The following is a 22,855-nucleotide window of genomic DNA, read 5'->3' on the forward strand; positions in this document are numbered from 1 at the left end:
TCGATACATGATATCACTAGGGAGTGGATTAGGATGTTTAAAGAAGAAGGTTCTAACAGTTTAGCGAGTGATCTAATCATTCACAATCTGTAGAAGCAGCGCTTGACTACTGAGCTAATATGAAGCTGATAGGTAAATTTGCTATCAAACGTGATCCCTAATAATTTTAAGAAATTTACAATTTCAATATTCAAGGAGTTGAGTTTAAGAGAAGCCTGAAAGGACAGGCCTTCCTTGATAGGGAAAATCATTACTTTAGACTTTTCCATGTTGAGGGCTAGCATATTTGAGTCTAGCCATAGTTTGATTTTCTCCAATTTCTGATTGATAAGTATTATTTCTTCTGGGTTGTTGAGGTTAATTGGGTGAATCAATTGTACGTCATCTGTGTATGCGAGTATTGTAAAGCCAATGGATTGGCCAGAAGTTAAAAGTGGTGCCATAACGACTAATTACGATGCCTATGATATGCAATCTAGGACTTCAGCAGTCGCTATCGCATCCAGACGCTCTGCGTGGTTGCGAGCGTCTGATCTCCAGGAAGATCTGCATGAAAGATTAGCAGATGCTCCCTGCTTGGGTGGTGATCATTTCAGTGAACAGGTCAAAGCAACGGTTTCTCAGCTGAAAGAAGATTCTTCTAGTAGGGAACTCTCAGCACATTTTTCTGAGCAGTCTCAACAATTTTGATGGCCCTCATCTTCTTTCACTTTTTTCAGCAATATTACCCACGACGTAGATTTACTCCATTTATTCTATTCCACAAAAGAACCAATCATCTGCATCCTTCTTACCTAAACAGCATCCAAGAAACAGGAAGCAGCCATCTATTTCACAGCTTCTGGCTATAAAGCCTTCGCCTGGTTTTTGAACATTTATCAGTGGGGGGGGCTGCTAACTCATTTCCTTTCAACCTGGCAGGCTATCACGACGGGTCAGTGGGTTCTCTCCATTGTAGCACAGGATTACTTTCTCAATTTCCTTCCCAAAGTAACTCCCTCTCAACCTCCTTCACCTCATCAACACATTCTGAAACTTACGGCAGAAGTCACTCTTCTACTAAACAACAATGCCATCGAGGAAGTACTTCCAAGTCATTAAAATCAGGGATTTTACTCCCATTTCTTCCTCATTCCCAAAAAGACTCAAGGCCTGCGACCCATTCTAGACCTCAGACCTCTAAATGCCTGCCTCAAAAGAGATATAATAACATTGAACCTTAGTGTATATACTATATCTTCCACCCTTGTTAACCCTATGTTCTATTCTATATGATTATAGGTGGATAAATAATTTAATTTAATTTAAGCCTTAAGTTTATATACCGCATCATCTCCACAAAAGTGGAGCTTGGCACGGTTTACAAATCTTAAATATAGGAGGAGAGAGGAGAAAGAATTACAAGAGCATTTGAAAAGAGGGGAAGAAACAAAGAGAAGAGATGTTAAAATGAATTGAATAAGAAATGGGTACTTTGAAATTCCCTAACTGTCCCGAAGGCTCACAATCTAACTAAAGTACCAAGACAAGCAAAATTAGCAAATATTAGATAAGAAAATAAAGATAGCGGAAATGAGATACAAAACATCCTAACAAGAATACATAGAGCTCTCAATATTAAACTATTGAAGAACAAAATTAATTAAAAGAAAAATTAAGCAAAAGAAATAAAAATAGTATATAAATAGGACAAAAGCCAGGAAGGGCTTAATTTTATTTCCCTCAGTCATCAATGATTATCGACTCTGGAGCTATAGCTGTTTCCACTGGGCAACCGCCATCATCGAGCTTTGTACATCAGCCCTGTGATCACTCTTCAAAGCAGAAAGAAGCATTTCCCGACCCTCTGGACTGCTGTTCATCAAATTCAACAGCTCACAGATCTTCCGGCTTCGATTCTCTGCTATCCGGTCAAGACAGAGCAGTTCACCCAGCCCCCGAAGACATCGCAACACACAAACAATGATCCAGTCGGCTGTGGGACATCTGACGCTGCAACACTCCGGCATGACAAAACGGCCATTCTCCAGACCTCCCATCCTGCTGGTGTCGCATTGCCAGTAGGGGATCCGAGCACGTCTAGCTGCAGGGAGATCACAGTTCACGCCCATCATCCCAGCCACGACGCCTCCGCCTCAACAACCGCCTCTGCTCGGCGACCCAGTCATCCACCGCCGACCTCGGCAGCACTCCCTCTCCAAACTCATCCCAACGCCGCTCGTCATGGATCGGTTGCCAGGCACAACACAGGATCGCCAGCAAACATCAGGAGAGAAAACAGGCAAGAATCAGCCTCAGAGGCTACATGGCTTGTTTCAAATGATGTGAGAAAGGAAACTTAATTTACTCACTGCAGTGTTTTCCTGTTGGCCTATATATTATATCTGGTGAAAACGGAACTGATAAGATTTTTTTTCACGAGTGTATTTATGATAAACCTCACTGCTAGTTTTCTTACTAAGATGGATTAAGAAACAGTATGAAGATTTATGAACCTATTATCTGATGGACTGAACATAAATATTATGAATTTATTTACAAGAAGCAATGAATGCTGTCCCTTGATGAAATCGATTCCCCAGACAATGGATTAATAAATTTTATGTAGGTTATTTATGAAATTTTTTAGCAGAAGTGATATTAAATTAAAATAAATTAAATTAAGAAAGATGAAAGGATAAGGGTTAAAAAATTATTATAGAAAAAGAAAAAATTGGGAAGATAAAAGGATAAAAAAAGAAAAATTAAAATATTAAAACTGGGGGGAGGTGGTTTAGCCTATGATTGAAATTATGAGTGGACTGTTGAGATGCCACACAACTATACAGTCACTTGATTCTGAGGCTATTTATCCACCTATAATCGTTTAGAATAGAACATAGGGTTAGAAGGGTGGAAGATATAATAACATTGAACCTTAGTATATATACTTTATCCATAGTGTAAATTACATTGAAAGTATATATATATTTAGATCTGCGTGTAGTGCCTCAAAAGAGAAAAATTATGGATGATATCTCTACCAACTATTCTTCCTCTTTTAAAACAATGTGATTGGTTAGCTGCTCTAGACCTCAAAGATGCTTATACCCACATTCCCATTCATCCTTCTCACTCGCACTTCCTACGGTTCAAATTCCTGACTCAACATTTCCTGTACAAAGTGTTACTGTTTGGTCTTTTTTCATCACCAAGAGTTTTCACAAAGTGTGGTAGCAGTACATCTTCGAAAACATCACATGGTCTTTCCATACTTGGACGATTGGCTCTTGGTGGCACATTCCAAGACCAGTTGCTTATAACTATGCAGGCCACAGTTAAATCCCTTCAATCTCTAGGATTCATCATCAATCATCAAAAGTCCAATCTACTTCCAACTCGCTCCCTTATGTTCATCGGAGCACTCCTGAATACGGACCATGCAAGAGCCTATCTTCCTCCAGAAAGACATTGGACCATCATTGCCCTGGCAGAGTACTTCAGCAGGTCTCAGCCATGCCAGCTCGAACCATCTTATGACTTCTCGGACACATGGCAGCTTTTTTATCCCTAGTACCAAATGCAAGACTGCACATGAGACCGCTACAGTGACACCTCGGATTGCATTGGAATCAACATCATCATTCCCTCGCTAGAATGATTCCACTTCCAAAGCACATTCAAACAGTCCCTCCTCTGGTGGATTCACTCCCCTTCCTTGAAGGAGGGTTGTCTTTTCCAGCCTTTTCCCTCATCCATCATGATAACAGCAGATGCTTCCACATTGGGCTATGGAGCGCATCTCGACCAGTGGTGCATTCAAGGGTACTGGTCGGCGAGCAGACAAAAGCTACATATCAACCACTTGGCACTCTGGGCAGTATATTATGCTCTTCGGGCCTTCCATCATTGGCTTCCCAACAAACAAGTTCTGATTCAAATGGACAATCAAGTAGGGAGGTTCAGGATCTCTCCCTCTGCAGAGAAGCTTTTCGTCTGTGGACTTATGCTCTCACTATGCTTGAGTACCTGATTGTAAAAACCGCTTAGATAACCTTGATAGGCGGTATATAAAATCCTAAGAAACTTGAAACTTGAACTATAGGGGTCCATCTGCAAGTGGTCTACATTCCAGGAGAACACAACATCCTTGCAGATTCTCTCAGCAGGAAGTTCGACCCACACATGTGGACCCTCGATCCTGCCATTCTACATCAGATATTCCTTCTATGGGGCACTCCAACAGTAGATCTCTTTGCTTCGCAAGCCAATGCTATATGCCCAGCCTTCTGTTCTCTACGCCCAACTTCTCAAGCAATAGCAAGAGATGCTTTCTCCATTCATTGGGCCAACAAACTTCTCTACGCTTTTCCTCCATTTCCTCTAATATCCAAGGTGGTTCAGAAAGTCGCTTTGGACAGGACTCACATTGCACCTCAATGGCCCAGTCAAATTTGGTATCCACTCCTCCTGGACCTTCTGGATACTCCCCCAATTCCTCTTGGAGACCATCCATCTCTGCCATCTCAACAGCAGGGCCAGTTACTTCACCCCAACCTTCGCAGTCTCAGCCTGACAGCTTGGAAATTGAGAGCTCAGTCCTAGAGAATTTCCCATTTATTCAGCAAGTGAAAACTGTTCTTCTAGCAGCAAGAAGTCCGTCTACCAGGAAATCATATCATTCTAAATGGAAAAGGTTTTCCATTTGGTCTCAAGATCACCATCACAATCCTCTCAACTGTCCAACAGAACACATTTTGTCATATCTCCTGCATTTGTCAGAGTCTGGTCTTAAGTCTAACTCAGTTCGATACCATTTGGCAGCGATCTCAGCTTTTCATATTCCTGTGGATGGTAAGCCTTTTTCACATCATCCCCTCATCTCTAGATTTCTCCGAGGTCTTCACAATCTTAAACCTCCCATCCGTGATCCATCTCCAGCGTGGGTCCTGAATTTGGTGTTGGATGTCTTGATGCACAACCCATTTGAACCTCTGGGATCTGCTTCACTTTCTTTTCTTACTTGGAAAACAATTTTTCTCACAGCTCTAACTTCCGCCAGAAGAGTCGGTGAACTACAAGCATTAGTTACATATTATCCTTATCTTCAATTTTTCCCTACTAAAGTTCAACTCAGAAATCATCCAAAATTTCTTCTGAAGGTTGCAACAGATTTTCATCTCAACCAAACTATTACCTTACCAATGTTTTTCCCTCCTCCGCATTGTTCTTCAGCAGAGCAACTTTTCCATACATTAGACTGCAGATGAGCATTGCTTATTTACATCAGAGCAATGGCTTCCTTACGACAATCTAACCAGCTTTTCATTTCCTATAATCCAGCTACCCAAGGGAAACCAGTATCAAAAAGAACTCTCTCTTCTTGGATAGCACAGTGCATAAATTTTTGCTATACAAAGGCAGATACTCAAACACCTAGAAAAATTGGAGCTCCCAAAGAAACCTCTGTCTTTCTCCAGCACTGGCTTGGCCTTTTTCACCTCCCTCCTCCGAGTGACATCACTCAGGGGGTGTGGCTAAGATCATCTGTGCCAGCAGTGCAGCAAGAGCTTCCCTCCAAAGTTCTCCCAGGGGCAAGCACAGAGGAGCAATTAGAAGTAACAGTTCTCAGGTAGCAATTCTCCCAAAGAAACCTCTTTCGCAGTGAACCACGGTTCTCCATACGGTACCTTCTTTTCTATTGAAGGTGGTTTCTGACTTCCATGTCACCCAGGAGGTTTATTTTCCTGTGTTTCACCTCACGGGATCAGTGTGAAAAGATTGGATCTTCCACAAATTGGATGTCAGGAGAGTCTTGCTTCACTAGTTGGAGAAGACTTATGGCTTTCGGCTGTCTGGTCATCTCTTTGTGCTGACTATTCCATCTCAATCAGGTGGTCCTGATTCTAAGTACTCGATCACCCATTGGATTCGTATGGTCATTTCTGCGACATACATCAACTGCTGTAGGCAGCCACCAGTTTCTCTTGCAGCCTACTCGACTAGATGTGTTGCTGCCTCGTGGGCAGAGTCTTGAGCAATTCATCCAGATGAAATTTGCAGGGCAGCTACTTGGACCTATCTTCAAACCTTTACCTGGTTTTACCGAATGGATGTGGCAGTTCACTCTGATGCTGTTCTTGGGACTTCGGTGTTGTGGGCAGGCTCTTATGTCCCTCCCTTGACACTGCCATTGCTTTGTTACATTACTTAGAGCATTGATTCCCAACCCTGTCCTGGAGGAACACCAGGCCAATCGGGTTTTCAGGCTAGCCCTAATGAATATGCATGAGAGAGATTTGCATATGATGGAAGTTATAGGCATGCAAATTTGCTTCATGCATATTCATTAGGGCTAGCCTGAAAACCCAATTGGCCTGGTGTTCCTCCAGGACAGGGTTGGGAACCACTGACTTAGAGTATGGATTTTGGTCGGAGTATGGATTTTGGTCGGAGTATGGATTTTGGTCGGGATGTAACAGAGTGGAAGATTATGTTTTTACCTTCGATAATCATCTTTCTGTTAGTCCCTGTACGATTCCATATGGCTCACCCTCTCTGTGCAAGCTTCGTTGTTTCGGAATCACTTGCATTTCTTTCTGCCTCAGTTATTCTGCTTACAGGCTTCAGAATTTTCCAGCAAGTTGACATGCATTTTTCTGATGGCTGTTTCATATGGATGCTCATAGCACACAGCAGGTGAGCTCTACATTGTTCCTCAATGTCTTTTCTGTGTTGCCTTTTGCCTATTAATTACTTGTTTTTATATTTTGCAGAGCTGATTTTAACAGAAATTGTTTGTTGCAGGGGAGGTTCCCCCATGCCCCCTTCTTTGTCATGGATTGGTTCCTGTATGGTTTCTTGGCTTTGGGACTGAACTGTAGGGGACTCTATCTCACTCTAATGTAGGAGGAGGACATACTCAGAAAAGTGTTTGGATTTCTGCAACTCTCAGAATGCGGGGAAGGGATTGAACACCTAAGACTATGGAATCCTAACTGAAAGAAGATTATCGGACCTACTGTACTGCTCTTGTGCAGGGTGCTGAAGCAACTGATCCCTTCCTCCATCCCATCCTCATGGTGACCTTCATGCTGGCTCTGCAAACAACCAACCAGCCTATCCCCTCCCCTCCTGGTCCCCCTGCAGGCCTACCTTATGTCCCTGGTGGTCCAATAGGGGCAGCAATGATCCATCTACACTCTCACCCATGTAGTCTCTGTAGTAAAAAAATAAATAAATAAATTAGGTGCTGCGAGTTCTTGCAGTAACCTCATGAGACTCAGCAGTAATACCGTATACCAAATTGTACCGAAAAGGACACCATTTAGCTTGGGATTCCAGAGAATAGTGATGATTTTGTTGTTGACGGAGAAAACAAAACTTCACCCTTGTAGTGAGGTTGTCCATAGATGATAGGATAGATTGGATACACACATCCTCATACTGTCTAGGGGAGCTGCCTTGTAAGCTTTGTTGTAGACTGAGTCGCTGAAGTAAAAGTTGTGTGGGAACTCTGTGCATGCTCAAGACTTTCTGGTCTCTCTGAGAGCATGATCCGTGTCAGCAGCTTCTGATGACATTTCCCACTTAACGTATCTTATATATCTTCCTGACTGACTTATTAAACTACTGTGCTGTTTGTGGGCGGGTTCTGTGCTCTCTTATAGAGGGAAAATAAAGCACAGAGTTATGATTCAGAGGTGATTTACCCCATTCTATCTTCCAGGGCTGGACAAAACCAAATGCCTTCCATGTCTGCATAACCTCCTACAAGCTGGTACTGCAGGACCATCAAGCCTTCCGGCGTAAGAATTGGAAGTATCTTATCCTGGATGAAGCTCAGAACATAAAGAACTTCAAGTCCCAGCGCTGGCAGTCTCTGCTCAACTTCAACAGGTGAGGGTGTTAACTATATTTAATTGATATCTCAACACAGTGGGTAAAATCCCTTTACAGCTTCAATATATCTTATTGTTCAACAAGTCCTAATATCAGCTCGACACTATTTCTTGGCTTTCTTCTGATGCTTGTTGGAAGCAAGCCGAGAAATAGTGGTGAGTTGATGTTAGGGCTTGTTGAACAATAAGATATATTGTAGCTACAATGAGACATACAGCATTGAAAGTGACGTTGTTTAAACGCTAAACCCTGACGACGCTGGAAAAGTGAAATAGCAGAGCAGTCTTTGTGTCAATCCCTATGGCTAAACTCTAAGATTCAAATAGGCGGCTCTAAAATTGCCTGGAAGGAATGGTTGCAGGCAGGCATAAGAACATTGGAAGATGTTATTTTAAATGGAAAAATGCTTGAATCTTCACCTCATTATCAACCCATTCAAGGAAAAGTACAAGAGAAGCCAACATCATAAACAAAATATAATGAGGGTAAGTGGCAAAAACATTGTGTATAACAGTCTAATAAATTAATGTACCTACGGGACTTAAAGATACAGTGATTAAAACTTGACAAACACATTAGAGGCCAGATCTTGTATTGGTTTATTTATTTGAATGTATGCGCTGTGTTTTTAGAACAAAACAAAAAAAAAAAATCACCCAAAGCGGTTATAGCAAGTATAAATAAGACATAAGGCAATAAACATTGACTGCAGCAAAAATATTCATTTAACAGTAGGCATTATGGCATCATAGTATTTTATTTACAAGGTCAACGCAGTAAAACGTCTGAAAATACACCTGTTCCTAAAGTATCTAGACAACTGATCCTCTCTTCTCTCTCCCCTTTATAGCGATTAACTTGTTCTATTGATCACTCTCTCCTCAAAAAGGGATTTCCTGTCCTATTAACCCTCTTTCTTTCTCCCCTCTTAAAGTCAATCAATTTGTACCTTTGCTTAATCTTTGTAAACCGCATAGAACTTCACGGTATTGCGGTATATAAGCTGCTGTTGTTATTATTATTATTACACATTAAAATATCTTAATGGACTGGGGGGTAAGCGATGGTGGAAAATACATAAAACCTATGCAATGGCTTTTGGAAAATCAAAACTCCTTTTCATGAAATACAAAAGCAGAAACGGTAATGAAAAAAAACTACCCTGCAGCCTTTCCAAAGGGACCTTTTTTATTGTTTATTTTTCTTTTATTCGAGTTGGATTTATTCAAAGTGGTACTGCAGTCCTATGTGCCAGCTTTAAAGTCTGCCCTTACCGTTTCTCTATCAGTTAGCTGTTCGCTCAACAGATCAGAGGCGAAACTGAGCTAACTTATATTGGAGGGGGGGGGATTTGCTTCCGACAGGGCAGAAAAGAACGAGTCAGATACCCTCCCTCAGCCACTGTGCCCCACGGTGTTCCATATAGCTTGGCCAGGGTTCCTGCCGTTACCTTTTGTAACCTCAGCCATGCAAACCAACTCAGGGGGCCCAAAGGAGTGGGTTGCATGGGCATGCCATCGCCAGCAGGAGGGTACCAGCGGCAAAGAGAGGAGAGAGCAGCGCCACCCAGAGGTGGGGGCCGTGCACAGAACCAGCCCAAAACTCGCTTAGAGGTGGCTGGGGAGCAGGAGGAGGAAGCAACGGCAGCAGCGCCTGCTGCTACTAGCCTGACCCTTTCCCCGTGCAGGGTGAACCACACCTATGGGGAGCGCGCACGCAGCCACACGTCCCTAGACCATGGGTTCAATTCGCTACAGGCTAAGGCGGGAAATAGGGCAGCGATCAAAGGAAGGGAGGGAAAGAAGCTTACAACTTGCTTGCTTCGGACCTACCTCGTTGCCAGGTCCTGCCTTCGTGGAAACAGAAAGTAGGCAGGACCCAGCAGCCAGGAAGGCCTGAAGCAAGGAAGAGCAGCAAGACAAGTTTTAACTTCCCTCCGTCGCTGACTTATCTCCCACATGCTCCGGAGCTCTAACGGTACCACTGTCCGTGCCGGCTTCCCTTCTCTTCCCTACCTCCCCCCTCCCCCAGGATATAACTTCCAGTTTTGGAGGGAAGAGAAGGGAAGCCGTCCGTGCGGACGGTGGTACCGTTAGAGCCCCAGAGCATGGGTTCAAGTCGCTTGCTGCTGTTTTTTTTAAAAAAAGTCAGATGGAAACTTTTGGTGGTTGAACTTTCGGCGGCTCTTCAATATTGAGCAGCAGCGGCAGCAGGATTCACGACAGATGACAGCCGGGCGCTCACCTAAATTAGCTTGGCGGAAAAGCCAAGGGAGAACACTGCTGCTGAATATTAGTGCTTAGCAGCTAAAATGTAGCTGGCTATATTGTGTGATAGCTGCCGATTTATGTGCTGACAGCCAAGTTTAGCAACCAAATTGGGCTGCGCAAATAGCTGTTCTATCTTTGGCCGCTATAACTTAACTGGCCAGTGCTTAAAATTGATTTAGCCGGTTAAATTTGAGCTGACTGGAAATGGCCCAGCATTGAATATTTTGATTCAGTTCCAACTGCAGGAGTTTGTCAGCCACCCTCCTGTGGTCTCCATATCGACCCCTGTAAGTATAGCTTGTTAAGTACCATGTTACATGCTCTAGGTGGAAAATTTTGAATATTTACTTCCCATGTAAGCATGATCCTTTTCTGCCTGTTGATAGTGAGGCCAGCTTAAAATTAAATTATGAAAAGCACTTATCCAGGATCAATAAGTTAGAAAGCTCTCTTGTGTCCAATATTGCTAATTCATTTCTTCCCAAGTAAAATGTGCCCTCTGCCTTTTCTGTTTACTTTCTCAACTAAAATCCTCAAAGATAAAACTGTAATAACATAACATAAATCTTTATATACTGCGAAAGCCTTTCGGTTTGAGGTGGTTTACAGGCAAAATGGCTGAGGAGAATCAGCGAGCTACAGCAATGGAGAGAAGACTTAAAATTGTATAGATTGCATAGAGGGAGGTTAAGCAGGGTTTTAAAAGGAGGGAGATAAATAGGTTGGAATGTTCATAGTCTTAGAGCAACAATGTAGAATAGAGAGTCAGTGGGTCGGGACTCGGGAGTCTTTTCATGGAAAATTTAAGGTGGCTCGTCCTGCTTGGGGAAGAGGAGCATTTTTAGGAGCTTTCTGAAGTGCATGTAAGAGGTTGATGTTCTGACCAGTTGGCTCCATTCAGGATCTTTGGAGGGTACTTGGTAGGGTAGGAGTCTGTTGATGAATCTCTTATGGGTGCATCGTTTAAGTGAGGGGAAGGCGAAGAATGATTGAGATTGAGTAGATTGTCCTGGCTTGAACACATAATAGAGCCCCAGAAACTTTGGGTGTGCAAGACCATAATGCATGGGGAGAGTATGCATCACATTTCTCTATATTTAAGAGAAATAGAAACTGTGATGCAGCCACTACCTTAGGGGTAGACCACAACGCTATACTGACATCTACTAATTCTATCCCAATACCTAACTCTTTGTACAGTATCATATTGCTGTTTTCTGGGGAAGATTTGGCAAATCATTTTATGTTGAACAAAAAGACATTTGTCATGGCACCTCTTCCTTTCGCGGATGACACCAAACTATTTAGTAGAGCTCGGACTAAAGAGGACTGCGAAGAATTGCAAAGGGACTTGAACAAACTAAAGGAATGGGCGACGAGATTGCAGATGAAGTTCAACGTTGAGAAATGTAAAGTACTTCATGTGAAAAGCAGAAACCCGAGGTACAGCTATATGATGGGAGGGATGTCATTGAAGGAGAGTACCCAAGAAAGAGACTTAGGGGTAATGGTGGACATGACAATGAAGCTGACGGCACAGTGCACAGCGGCTGCTAAGAGAGCGAATAGAATGCTAGGTATAATCAAGAAGGGTATTATTACCAGATCAAAAGAAGTTATCCTGCCATTGTATCGGGCGATGGAGCGTCCGCATCTGGAGTACTGCGTCCAATATTGGTCGCAGTACCTTAAGAAGGATATGGCGTTACTCGAAAGGGTTCAGAGGAGAGCGACACGTCTGATAAAAGGTATGGAAAACCTTTCATACGCTGAGAGATTGGAGAAACTGGGACTTTGAAGCCCGGGAGGACCAATAGGGTCCCTGCCAGGGTCAGAGAGACCCACATTACAAGGCTTCATACTGGATTTTCCAGTGCAATAGGTGAGACATTCTAGACAGATGGATAATATCCCTATAGCCAAGTGTATCTGCAGAAGGAATCCACTCTGGATTTTTCACTTTGCCTTAGCTATACTTCACTGGACTCCTTTGCTCCACCTATAGTTCTTTCCTTCTGTACGCATGCCTGCAGGAGTGTTTGTTCTGCTCTCTCCATTTTGTTATTTTATTTGGTATATTTTCATCCCTTTTTCAGGGATTCTGGTGCTTAGAGTGTTTTCTCAGCTCTGCCTCTTTGAGCACACACAGACTTTGGTATGTAACTGACAGACCAATCCCACTGAGTAACTGTTAGTAATTGTGACTTGGGGAAGTTGATTTCGAATCCCAAGTTCTGGAGAAACAAGATGGTGTGATTTGTTGCTAGCACAACATCCTAACGGGACTTTGATGAGCTAGTGTCCAGATAGGGAAACACCTGAAGACCCCAAGATCTCAAGGCCGCTGCTACCATGACCAGACACTTCGTGAAGACTCTGGGGAAGATGCGAGGCTGAATGAAAGGACCTTGTACCGATAGTGGTGAGAAGCCACTTGGAAACGGAGATATTTCCAGGAAGCCTGGTGAATTGGAATATGAGTGTAGGCTTCCTTCAGATCCAGAGAGCATAGCCAATCATTGTGAGCCAAGAGGGGATATAGAGTTGCTAGAGATAGTATTCAAAATTTTTCTGACCAGAAACTTGTTGAGGGCTCTGAGATCTCCCATCTTCTTCACCACTAAAAAATAGCAGGAGTAAAACACTTGGTTTTGCTGAGTTTCAGGAACTTCTTCGATGTCATTGAGGAGAAGGAGGGATTGAACCTCTTGAAGAAGAGGACTGTCGAGGGTTGAAAGCAGACTCTCTTGGAGGATGATCTGGAGGGAGGGCGGTGAAATGCTAAGAGTAACCCTCCCAAATGATCTGCAGCACCCAAAGATCAGAGGTGATGAGCTCCCAACGATGGATATAATGTTGCAGATGCCCTGCAATTGGCTGAGGAAGAAATTGAAGTAAGGGGACTGAGGCTTTGCTCTCCAGTAGCATGCCAAAAAGACTAAATGGATTTGGCCTAAGCAACAAGCTGGGTCTTAGGAGGACATTGCTATTGTTTTAGTTTCTTCTGTGGAGGTCTTGCAGGAGCAGAAGCTTTGGTAGCAAACCTTTGTTGGTAGGATGAAGCAGGCTTGAAAGGTCTAGATCAGCGGTATCAAACACGTGGCCCACGGGCCGCATGCGGCTCTCCAGGTGCTATTTTGCGGCCCACCATCTGGACGCGATGATCAACTGGCTCCCTTGCTGCAGTTGATTGTTCCGGTGATAGCTGCGGCCGCCGGCGGCTCCTGGTGCCATCCACACCAGCATTTATCTTCCCCCTTCCCTTGTGGAGCAGCAGCATGTCTGGCCGGCTCAGTCATCGTTCCGTTCAAAGCCGCGGGTGGCGGCTCCTCGTGCTATCCACTCTTGCATCGGAAGCCTCTCCGACGTCACAACATCAGAGAGGCTTCAGACGCAGGTATGGATCTCACGAGGAGCCGCCACCCGCGGCTTTGAACGGAACAATCAACTGAGCAAGGGAGCCGGCCAGACACGTTGCTGCTCCACAAGGAAGGGAATGGAAGGGGAGGGGAAAGAGAAATGCTTCTGCTGCACAGGAAAGGGGGACCCTAGGGAAATGCTGCTGCTGCACAGGTAAAGGGAGAGGGAGGGAAGAGAAATGACTCTGCTGCACAGGAAAGGGGGAAGGGAAATGCTGCGTACCCCCACCCGCGTAGCTAAAGATAAGTAATACGTTTTTGAAATATAAATTTAAAACAAAATTATCTTTAAAAATGTTAAAAAATATAAGGGACCAATGACGATTAGGGGTGCCATTGATTCTGCATGTTCTAAAAGTTTAGTGGCATGCAGACGGTACCACTGAGGTCCGTGAGATACAAGCTACTGTTTATTTTGAAAGATGGATGCAAGGCAGAAAGTGAAGACTGAGAGAAAAACAGTCAAAGGACAAGAAGGCCCTGGAAACATTGTTAAAAGCACAGAAAAATAAAGTCACCAGCCAACAAAGGTAGGGAAAATTTTATTTTCAACATAGTGATTGAAATGTGTCAGTTTTGAGAAAATGTGAGGGCTGCAGAAAAAATAGAGTACTTGGAGGGCCGCAGAAAAAATAGTTAATGTCTTATTAAAGAAATGACAATTTTGCATAAGGTAGGGATGTACTTGTGGTATACAGGAAACTGCTTCATAAGATATTTGAGGTAGCATGAAAAGTAAAAATTATAGTTAACAGATCTATTAGCCAGCATGGAATTTTGGTAGAGCCTCTGACCAAACTTATCCATAATATGGCCCTACCTACCAGGAGGGACAGATACATAAACATTAGCTGAAGCAGATTTCTTTAAAGTAGGCTCTACAACCAGGGATTGATGAGGTAATTGAGGTTTATCAAATTCTGGGAGAGCAATTACTTTATAGAGAGACTCCGGTTTTCTAGGCGCCACCGGTATGAAGAGTGGTGATTAAAGATTCTTATAAAAAGTTTCCCTCAAGATGCCATGCAAAGGGAGTTTGAGCATCTCTTTTGGAGGTTGGTCATAGTCCAGGGTTTCAAGATACTCTACTATATTTAGAGTCAGCCTCCAACTGCACCGATAGATCCTTTCCCATCTGACGTATAAATTTGGAGAAAAACAACTTTTTGGTGGGAAAAGTAGCCTGTGGTGGCAGAACGCCTGGGAGAATCCAAGGCAGGAGAGTCCTCAGCATCGGTGGCAGATGGAGATGCAGGATCAGAGTCGTCCTGCAAGTCAGAGTCCTGTAGCATCGAGGGGGAACGGTGTTTGGATCGGTGCCATTCCGGTGTCAGGGTCTCAGAGTGTTTCCTCTTGCAAGAGACCTTCCCAGACTTGACAGGTGTCCTGCCTGAATGCCTGTATGAAGAAGTGTGACACTGGGCAGATGGAGACTAGTGTCGAGAAGATCGATGCTTCGTTGCAGGAGTTGCCGGGATGGAGTGACGTGTTTCTTTCCTGCGCCGCACTGATGGAGCATCAACGGTGTCAGTGGTCATGGCCGTGCTATGCTCAGGCTGGACCGGCACCGGAGGAGTCAGTGTCGGGAGCAGTAAGAGGAACTGTTTCCTGAGCTCCTCCCGAAGCAAAGCATCGAGCTTTTGCCTCAGACTAAGCACCGCTACTTGAAGTCTCTTTGCTGGTACCACAGGTGCTGCAATATGTTCCAGGGAGGCGATGCCGATGTTGAGGAACTCTTCGATAAAGGAACTGGTCGCTGCAGGGACTTTTGCTTGTTCGGCATGAATTGACTAGATGCCTTTGTGACCAGCGTCCCTGATGGGGAAGGGATGGCTTCTTAGCTGGCATTCCCGAGGGCACAATGTGTTGGGACACTGGCATCAATGCCACTGGCGATGTTGAAATCTTCAATGCCGGAGTCTTCAAAGTAGACGGTGTCGTCGATGTGTCTTCTGACACCGAAAAGTTTCTCCTGCTGTAAAATACAGTTTTTAATCGTCCATTTCTGCAAGGAAGTGCAGCGCTTACAAGACTGAACTCAATGTTCAGGACCCAAACACTGTAGGCACCAGCTGTGAGAGTCTGTAAATGAAATAGTGCGAGCACAGTGACTGCACTTTTTAAAACTGGTCAGCGGGCATAACATGGACGGGAACACCGCCTCAGCCAAATTAAACTCGATGGCTAAAGTGGACAACAAGGCCCCGCCAGGCCAAAACCCACAGACGGCAAAAAAATGAATAATTTTATTTTTCTAAACGAAAAAGAAAAGAAAGAAAGAAATATAAGAAAACCGCAAGAGCGGGAAGGCAAGATACAATCAACGGCCATTGAAATGTGACTTCTTAGCTCCATGGAAACTAAAACCGAGGGACCACACACCTACGTTGTGTGGGAACGCACTCGCGCATGCATGGTGCGGGCTATCACAAACTTTCTGAAAGTCTTAAACTGGCGATGCACTTTTGAAGTGTCCATACCGGGGCTTCATCGGTGATATCACTGTGAGAATGTTGTCTGCTTGTCCTGGGATAAAGAGTACTGCTGTTGTTGGCTGTGTGTGAGTGCCTGAGGGTCTGTCTAGAGCAGTGGTTTCCAAACCTGTCCTGGTTGCATATAATGGAAGTGACAGGTTTGCAAATCTCTCTCATGCATATTCATTAGGGATATCTGGAAAACCTGACTGGCTGGGGGTCCCCCAGGACAAGTTTGGGAACCACTGGTCTAGAGGAAGGGAGCATACCCTGTGGTAGTTGGGGGTAAATAGTGGGGATAGTGGGTCATGGATGATATAAATACACTGGTGGTGGCTGAAATCCTGCTGCAGTATGAATAGAGAGATCAGGGAGGCCTCCCACAGGACATACCAGAGTCTTCAGGGCTCACTCCTGCTTCCTAGATCTCACAGATCAGCAATATTTAGGTAGATACTGCTTTGAAAGGGCAGTTATTCAGGATCTCTGTCAGCAGCTCATACCCCTAATGCAGGTACCCACATGCAGGAATAACCCTATACCCATCCACCTCAAGGTCATCGGTTCCCTAGCATTCTAGGCAGCAGAAGCTTCCGGTCTGTCCTAGTAGCCAATACAGGACTTACCCAGCCTGTCATCTCAAATTACTTCACTCAATTCCTATAAGCCTTCCTCACCTACATCCATGACTACATTACTTCCCCACCATACCCCAGGCTCTTCAGAGCACTATGGGTTAAGTTCTATAGCACAGCCCGCTTCCCCTTAATCATAGGCATAATAGACTGCACACATGTCATGCTGAAACACCCCTCTCCTCCCACTCTCCAGACAGATGAGGCAACCTACAGAAAAAGGAAAGCATTCCATTCAATGAACATATAAATTGGGTGCAATTCCCAAAGGGAGATAGTGTATGTGGGGGGTACCAGATATGCAGTCTCTACCTACAATTAGAAAATGACACAGGGACAAATGCCTAAAGCAGCTGCCCCAAAGACTTTCTAGAGGATCAAAGCCACACAGTGGTCCTTCCTAGCCATTAGCACCACACCACCTTCACTGGGGAGAGAGATGCATTTAGATACCTGCGAAATGGAAGAATCCATCCTGGGCTGACCCAAAAGCTGCTGACACTCCTGTGCCAGAGGATACAAGCGTGACATAGTTCTTGCAATGCGAAGAGCATCCTTCAGGAAGTCAACTGCTCTGAGACCAGAATGCTCAAATCAGGGTGCCAGGGAAAGATAGACTGCAAGCGCACACCACAAAGCCAGGAGGAAAAAGTAGATGGAGCCAACTGGGTGACCAAATGCAACTCCTGCAAAGATTCAGAAATAAGGTCCGGCAAAGGTGCAGATCTAAATAAGCACAGGACTGTGAGATCATCCCCAGGATCTAAAAACCCAGAAGGATCCCCAGATCCACACTGAGTCCCTGTTCTCCCACCCTGGTAAGGGCTGTACCTGCAAATAAGGGATCAGAAAGCGAAACATCTGCATCAGGATCCCATAATCAGGGTGAGATAGCACAAAAACATCAGCAGGCTGAGTCAAGGACGGTTCCAAAGAGCAACACCACAGAGATGCCGCAGAAGCAGAGCAGGGCTGCGCAGGGGAAGAATGCCGGGTCTGAAACTCAGTCCACAAATATTTCATAAACTCTATACAATGGCTGGCTCCTGGGGCTAAGAGCCACTGTGAGAAGACAATTTTGCTTTTCTTAGGCTGTGGAGGGTCTGCAGCTAAGCGGATGGAAGAGCTGTGCTGAGTCCCGATAGCAAAGAAGGCCGCCCCGCAAAGCTAGCTGAGTATTTAGTCACCTGCTTCAGCAGGGGAGAGGCTAAGTTGAATGCTGCTGCCTCCCCCCAGCTGCACCATGCGGCACATGGTACAAGTACACTCTAAAAACACATTTGTGCAATCCTGGCAAAAATCCACATGGACAAAGTACAAGGACTCTATTCCAACAAGTTTCTAGGCAAAATTTGTAGTTTTGGAGAAGCAGAGAGCTTAAGAAAAAAGATAGCTAAAAATCCAAGATGGTTGCTGTCATGAAATTTGTGCCAAAATCGCAATATTTTTCACAGTTCTAAAGGCAAAAAATGGTGATTTTAGGGTTTTCCAAGAGGGGGAACACAGGAACATGCAGAAACATTTAAAACCCCATTTTTCCAACCTCCCTCGACTCACCTCAAAAGCTGACAGCTTGTACTCACTGTGACCTCTCTGAAGATCTATGCCAGGGGTGCCCAACCTTTTGGCTTCATAGGGCCGCATTGGCCGAAAAAAATGTTTCTGGGGCCGCACAAACGTGCAAACACTGCAGCAAGATTTCACTGGACACCCCTGATCTATGCTATAGATTGTCTCAGCTCTCACAGTAGCTGGATGGGAAATTCACTGCCTCAATGTTAGGAAAACTTCTGCCAGTCAGACCCCATGTCTCACTGCTCTTCCACCTCTGCAGACCAATGGATGCGCATAAGGATAGGTGTGTGTGGGGGGGTGGGGGGGCGAAGAGATGCAGCCAGCACCCTGCGAGACACCACCAAGGCTCCTAATGTCATCCAACAGCCTGTGCTTGACCTATGCTTAACATTAGGTGAAACCACATCAAGGACAGCCCTGAGCTCCACAGAAAACTGCAGGCTGGCTAACAGTCACAGCTTCTTCCATCTCAAAGGCTTCAATTTATAGTAATAATTCTTGACACTACTCTGAGAGCATTTCTTCCCCAGAAGGATGCTCTGATTCAGCTTTGTCATCAAGTGGACCAGCTCCAATCCATATCAGCCAGGCAAATGATGGTTCTTCTGGGCCATATGGCATCTATGGTCCACGTGACTCCTCTGGTGAGGCTCCATCTCAGAACATCTCAATGGTCTCTAGCCTCACAATGGTCCCAAGCAATGGATCCTCTCTCACAACACATTTCTGTGACATCGTCTCTTCGACAGTGGTGGTTGATTTTATCCAATCTTTCCAGAGGACTCCTGTTTCACATTCCTCCTTATCATAAAGTTTTGACCACGGATGTGTCTACTTACGCCTGGGGGGGGGGGCGCGTCTGGATGGTCTACAGACTCAAGGTCATTGGTCTGCCAAAGAACAGAAGTTCCATATCAATCTTCTGGAACTCAAGGTGATTTACTACGCTTTCAAAGCTTTTCAGGATCTCGTAAACAATGAAGTCCTCTTGCTTCGCACGGACAATCAAGTAGCGATGTATTATATAAACAAGCAAGGAGGCATAGGATCTCTCCTCCTTTGCCAGGAAGCTCAAAAAATTTGGCTGTGGGCAACTGCTTGGAACATCTACATCAGAGCAGTCTACATTCAGGGGGAACAGAATTGCTTAGCAGACAAGCTCAGCAGAATTCTTCAACCTTATGAATAAACGCTCAACACTGCAGCTCTCCATCCCAGTAAGTAACTGTGATTTCAGCCCACCCCCTTCACACACACAGGTGAGATAATGAGCACTCACTCTGCAGGTCCTGGCACTTGGGACAAACTGAGAAAGAGCACAGCAACAGAGAGCTAAGGTGAGGGGAAACGGAAGAGGGAGGGGGACAGGTAGGGACACAAGTATCAGGTAGAAAGCATGGGGAGGTGGGATGGCTGGGGTCTGTGAGGTATGGAGTGAGATTTGTAACATATTGTATGAATTAAGCAGAACAACAGGACATGTTTAGTTCAGGTAGATAGAGAGGGACACAGAAAGCTAGCCAATCTTGCACTCAATCACTCTGCAGTTGGTCACAGAAATGCTCTACTGTAGCTCTCCCACACAACCAGAACAACAGTGGACGCTTTTAAAGCCGGTCTAATTCTGTACGTTTGTGGCCACATCAAAATAAAACGTAATGGGTTTGGTTATAGTATTTGGATGTTGAGTGTCATGGCTGGACGTCCTGTTCTTCCCGTTTTGATTGTGTGGTTTGGACTTATATGACTTCCTTGGACGTGTTTAGTCTGTTCTCTTTGATTATGAGCCCAAAAGTGTATATCTACACACATTCTTATTGGTCCAATATATTATCTCCAAATATTTTATTAATCCATATCATAAATTTAAACTTACTTACTAAACATGGTAATTCTTTTAAATATTTGTCACAAAAACGCAAAGCTGCATATTGCAAATTAAAAAAAAAAAATTGTAAAGAACTTGTCTTAAGAAAGCATTCAGAGACAACCTATGGTCATGAATCATGTTTTGATAGCTCTGCTTCATAGAAGATGGTCACGTTTCAAATAACTCTTGCATTCCATGTAATGGCAGCCACATTCTGATGTTCACGTTACTATTTTAAGTAGATTTAGGAAGCTAAGTGAGATCCTGCTTCCACCAACAACATTTTGCCATTCTTGTACAATCTATCATCCTCTCTAGACTAGACTACTGTAACTCCATCTATTTAAGTCTAACCAAAAAAAGGACTTCAGCAGATTCAGAACACTGCGGCCAAGCTGATCTTCGCAAAAAGCAAATTTGATCATGTTTCCCCACTTCTGTCCAAACTTCTCTGGCTTCCAGTAATTTCCAGGGTCCATTTTAAATGCGCCTGCCTAGCTTTTAAGATCCTATATGGCATCCTCCCTCCCCTAATTCTACTATCATGGAATTCCTTGAGTCCTGATACCACCAGACCTACCCATAAACTTAGACTATCCTTCCCCTCGCTAAAAGATATCCTCTTTGCGAAAAAATTAGGGAAATCTCTCTTCATCAGAATCACTGAGCTTTGGAATAACCTTACTGCCCCACTACGGAATCTAGGCTTCTTCCAACTATTCCAAAAACATCTGAAAACTAGGCTATTCACAAAAATGTAATGCTCTCTTCTCCCCTATACTTAACCTCCAACCCCATTATGCTGTTCCTTCCTTACATTAAGCTCTTGTAAACCGTGCCAAGCTCTATAATTATGGAGAGGATGCGGTATATAAACTTAAGATTTAGTTTAGTTTATATCATGCTGGAACACTTGTATGTTTGTTTGCTATATCCTCATGAGAAACTTAATGTTGGGGCTAGTATTTTGAGTAGTTCTGATATGTGTCACATCAAATAACATTTTTACTCCTCTGGCCCTATAATTGGCCGTATATATAATTTATAAGAGGCTCTATTTCAGTGAGCCTTTTGTGAAATATAAAGGAAATTTTGACATCTATGTTCCAATTTAACATCCTATTTAAATTAGGTTGAATACTGATAATGTATTTAAGCTGATGTTCCTCCCCATTGATGCTTCATTTCTTTCCAGCCAGAGGCGGCTGCTGCTGACAGGCACACCTTTACAGAACAGTCTAATGGAACTCTGGTCCTTAATGCACTTCCTGATGCCTCACGTCTTCCAGTCTCACCGTGAGTTCAAAGAATGGTTCTCCAACCCACTGACTGGAATGATTGAAGGAAGTCAAGAGTACAATGAGAGCCTCATCAAGAGGCTTCACAAGGTATGTTTAGGAAAGTCCTACATGAGAACAAGGGAATTGTGTAGTGCCTATATGTCACTTCTTTGTAAAAATGAGGCCAATTATTTTTTATTTCAGCTCAGCAATTGAGATGCAAACCTTAGGCATGTCTGATCTTTTTCCCCTTGTCTATCATATGCCAATCTTTAACCATGGATTTACTTGTGCTTTTCATATTTATAGAGATCCCATATATTTCTGCAGCTCCTTTACTGCTTTTACTACACTGTCTTTTATTTATTTAGTCGATTTTCTAGCCCGTCCTCCCAGAAGAGCCCAGAACGGGTTACAATTTTACATACACAGTGGAAGGTTAGTAACAAGTTAAAAATTCACATATAGCAGCTATACAGAACAACAGATTGAAAGGAGGACCGGCAGCAGTGAAATTTCTATGTACTGCGTGTAGGATTGAATACATGTTTAGGGGGTTGAGCACAGTAGCAAGGCAAATGAAAAGGCAATGTGAGTATAGCTACTAGAAATACAATACATTCGTTATCCCAGGAAAGCAGGCAGCATATTCTCATCATGTGGGTGACGTCATCCACAGAGCCCCGTAACGGAGAGCCTCGCAAGCAACTTGCTTGTAGAACTTTAAAGTTCACGAGTGCCACGTGCATGCGTGAGTGCCTTCCCGCCCGAGTCAGGGCGTATGTCTCCTCAGTTATTGTTTTTCTGCAGAGCTGAGAAACCTGTTTCTAGCTCTTCCCCGTTGTCCATTGCCTTCTCACACGCTTTGTTTATTTCTTTCATTTTCAAGTCACTGTGTGGCGCGTGTAAAAAAAGAAAAGACAACCTTCTTTTTCTTCCGTCGACTGGCATTGGCTGCAGCCATAACCTCAGGTCTTCGTTTCAGCTGCAGCCGTTCTTTTCTTTCATGTCCCGGCTTGTTACGGGATTCAAAGGTGTAGCCAGTGTAACCATGCATTTTCTCTCACTAACCTACACTGTTGGTGTATTAACTTCTTAGAACCTGACTACCGTCCTGAGCCTTGTGCCTGCTGTGCTACTTTTCAGAAATGGGCTCTCAAGAGACGTCGGATCCAGATTCAGCAACTTTTCGGGGTCATGGAACCGTCTGCTGAAAAGGCCTCGACCCTGTCTGCGACCTGGTTGGTCAAACCCTCGACCTTGGGCAAGTCTCCTTCATTGGGGAAGTCCTCGTCTGCCGCTCCTCCAAAGAGGCAAGTTTCCTTTTTCCTCTGCAGGCCCTTCAACCAGAATCTCAGGCAATCCAGGCAATGAGTGCAGTTGTGCCGGCCTATATGAGACCTCCTTTGAAGCGTGCCTCCAAAAATAGGGAATACTCATCCTCGAGGTCG

At 44.2% G+C, this 22,855-nt stretch overlaps 1 protein-coding gene across 2 annotated transcripts in view; it reads left to right on the top strand.

The window, feature by feature from the left end:
- SRCAP (Snf2 related CREBBP activator protein) overlaps positions 1-22,855 on the top strand; it is an 891,636-nt gene that overhangs the window by 496,596 nt on the left and 372,185 nt on the right. For both annotated transcript variants that reach the window (XM_033945009.1, XM_033945008.1), the window contains exons 15-16: positions 7,709-7,878; positions 21,320-21,512. In XM_033945009.1, coding sequence (XP_033800900.1) covers positions 7,709-7,878; positions 21,320-21,512 — 363 coding nt within the window. The remainder of the gene's footprint in view (positions 1-7,708; positions 7,879-21,319; positions 21,513-22,855) is intronic.

This window comes from Geotrypetes seraphini, chromosome 5, assembly GCF_902459505.1.
Source record: "Geotrypetes seraphini chromosome 5, aGeoSer1.1, whole genome shotgun sequence".
Lineage (NCBI taxonomy): Eukaryota > Metazoa > Chordata > Amphibia > Gymnophiona > Dermophiidae > Geotrypetes > Geotrypetes seraphini.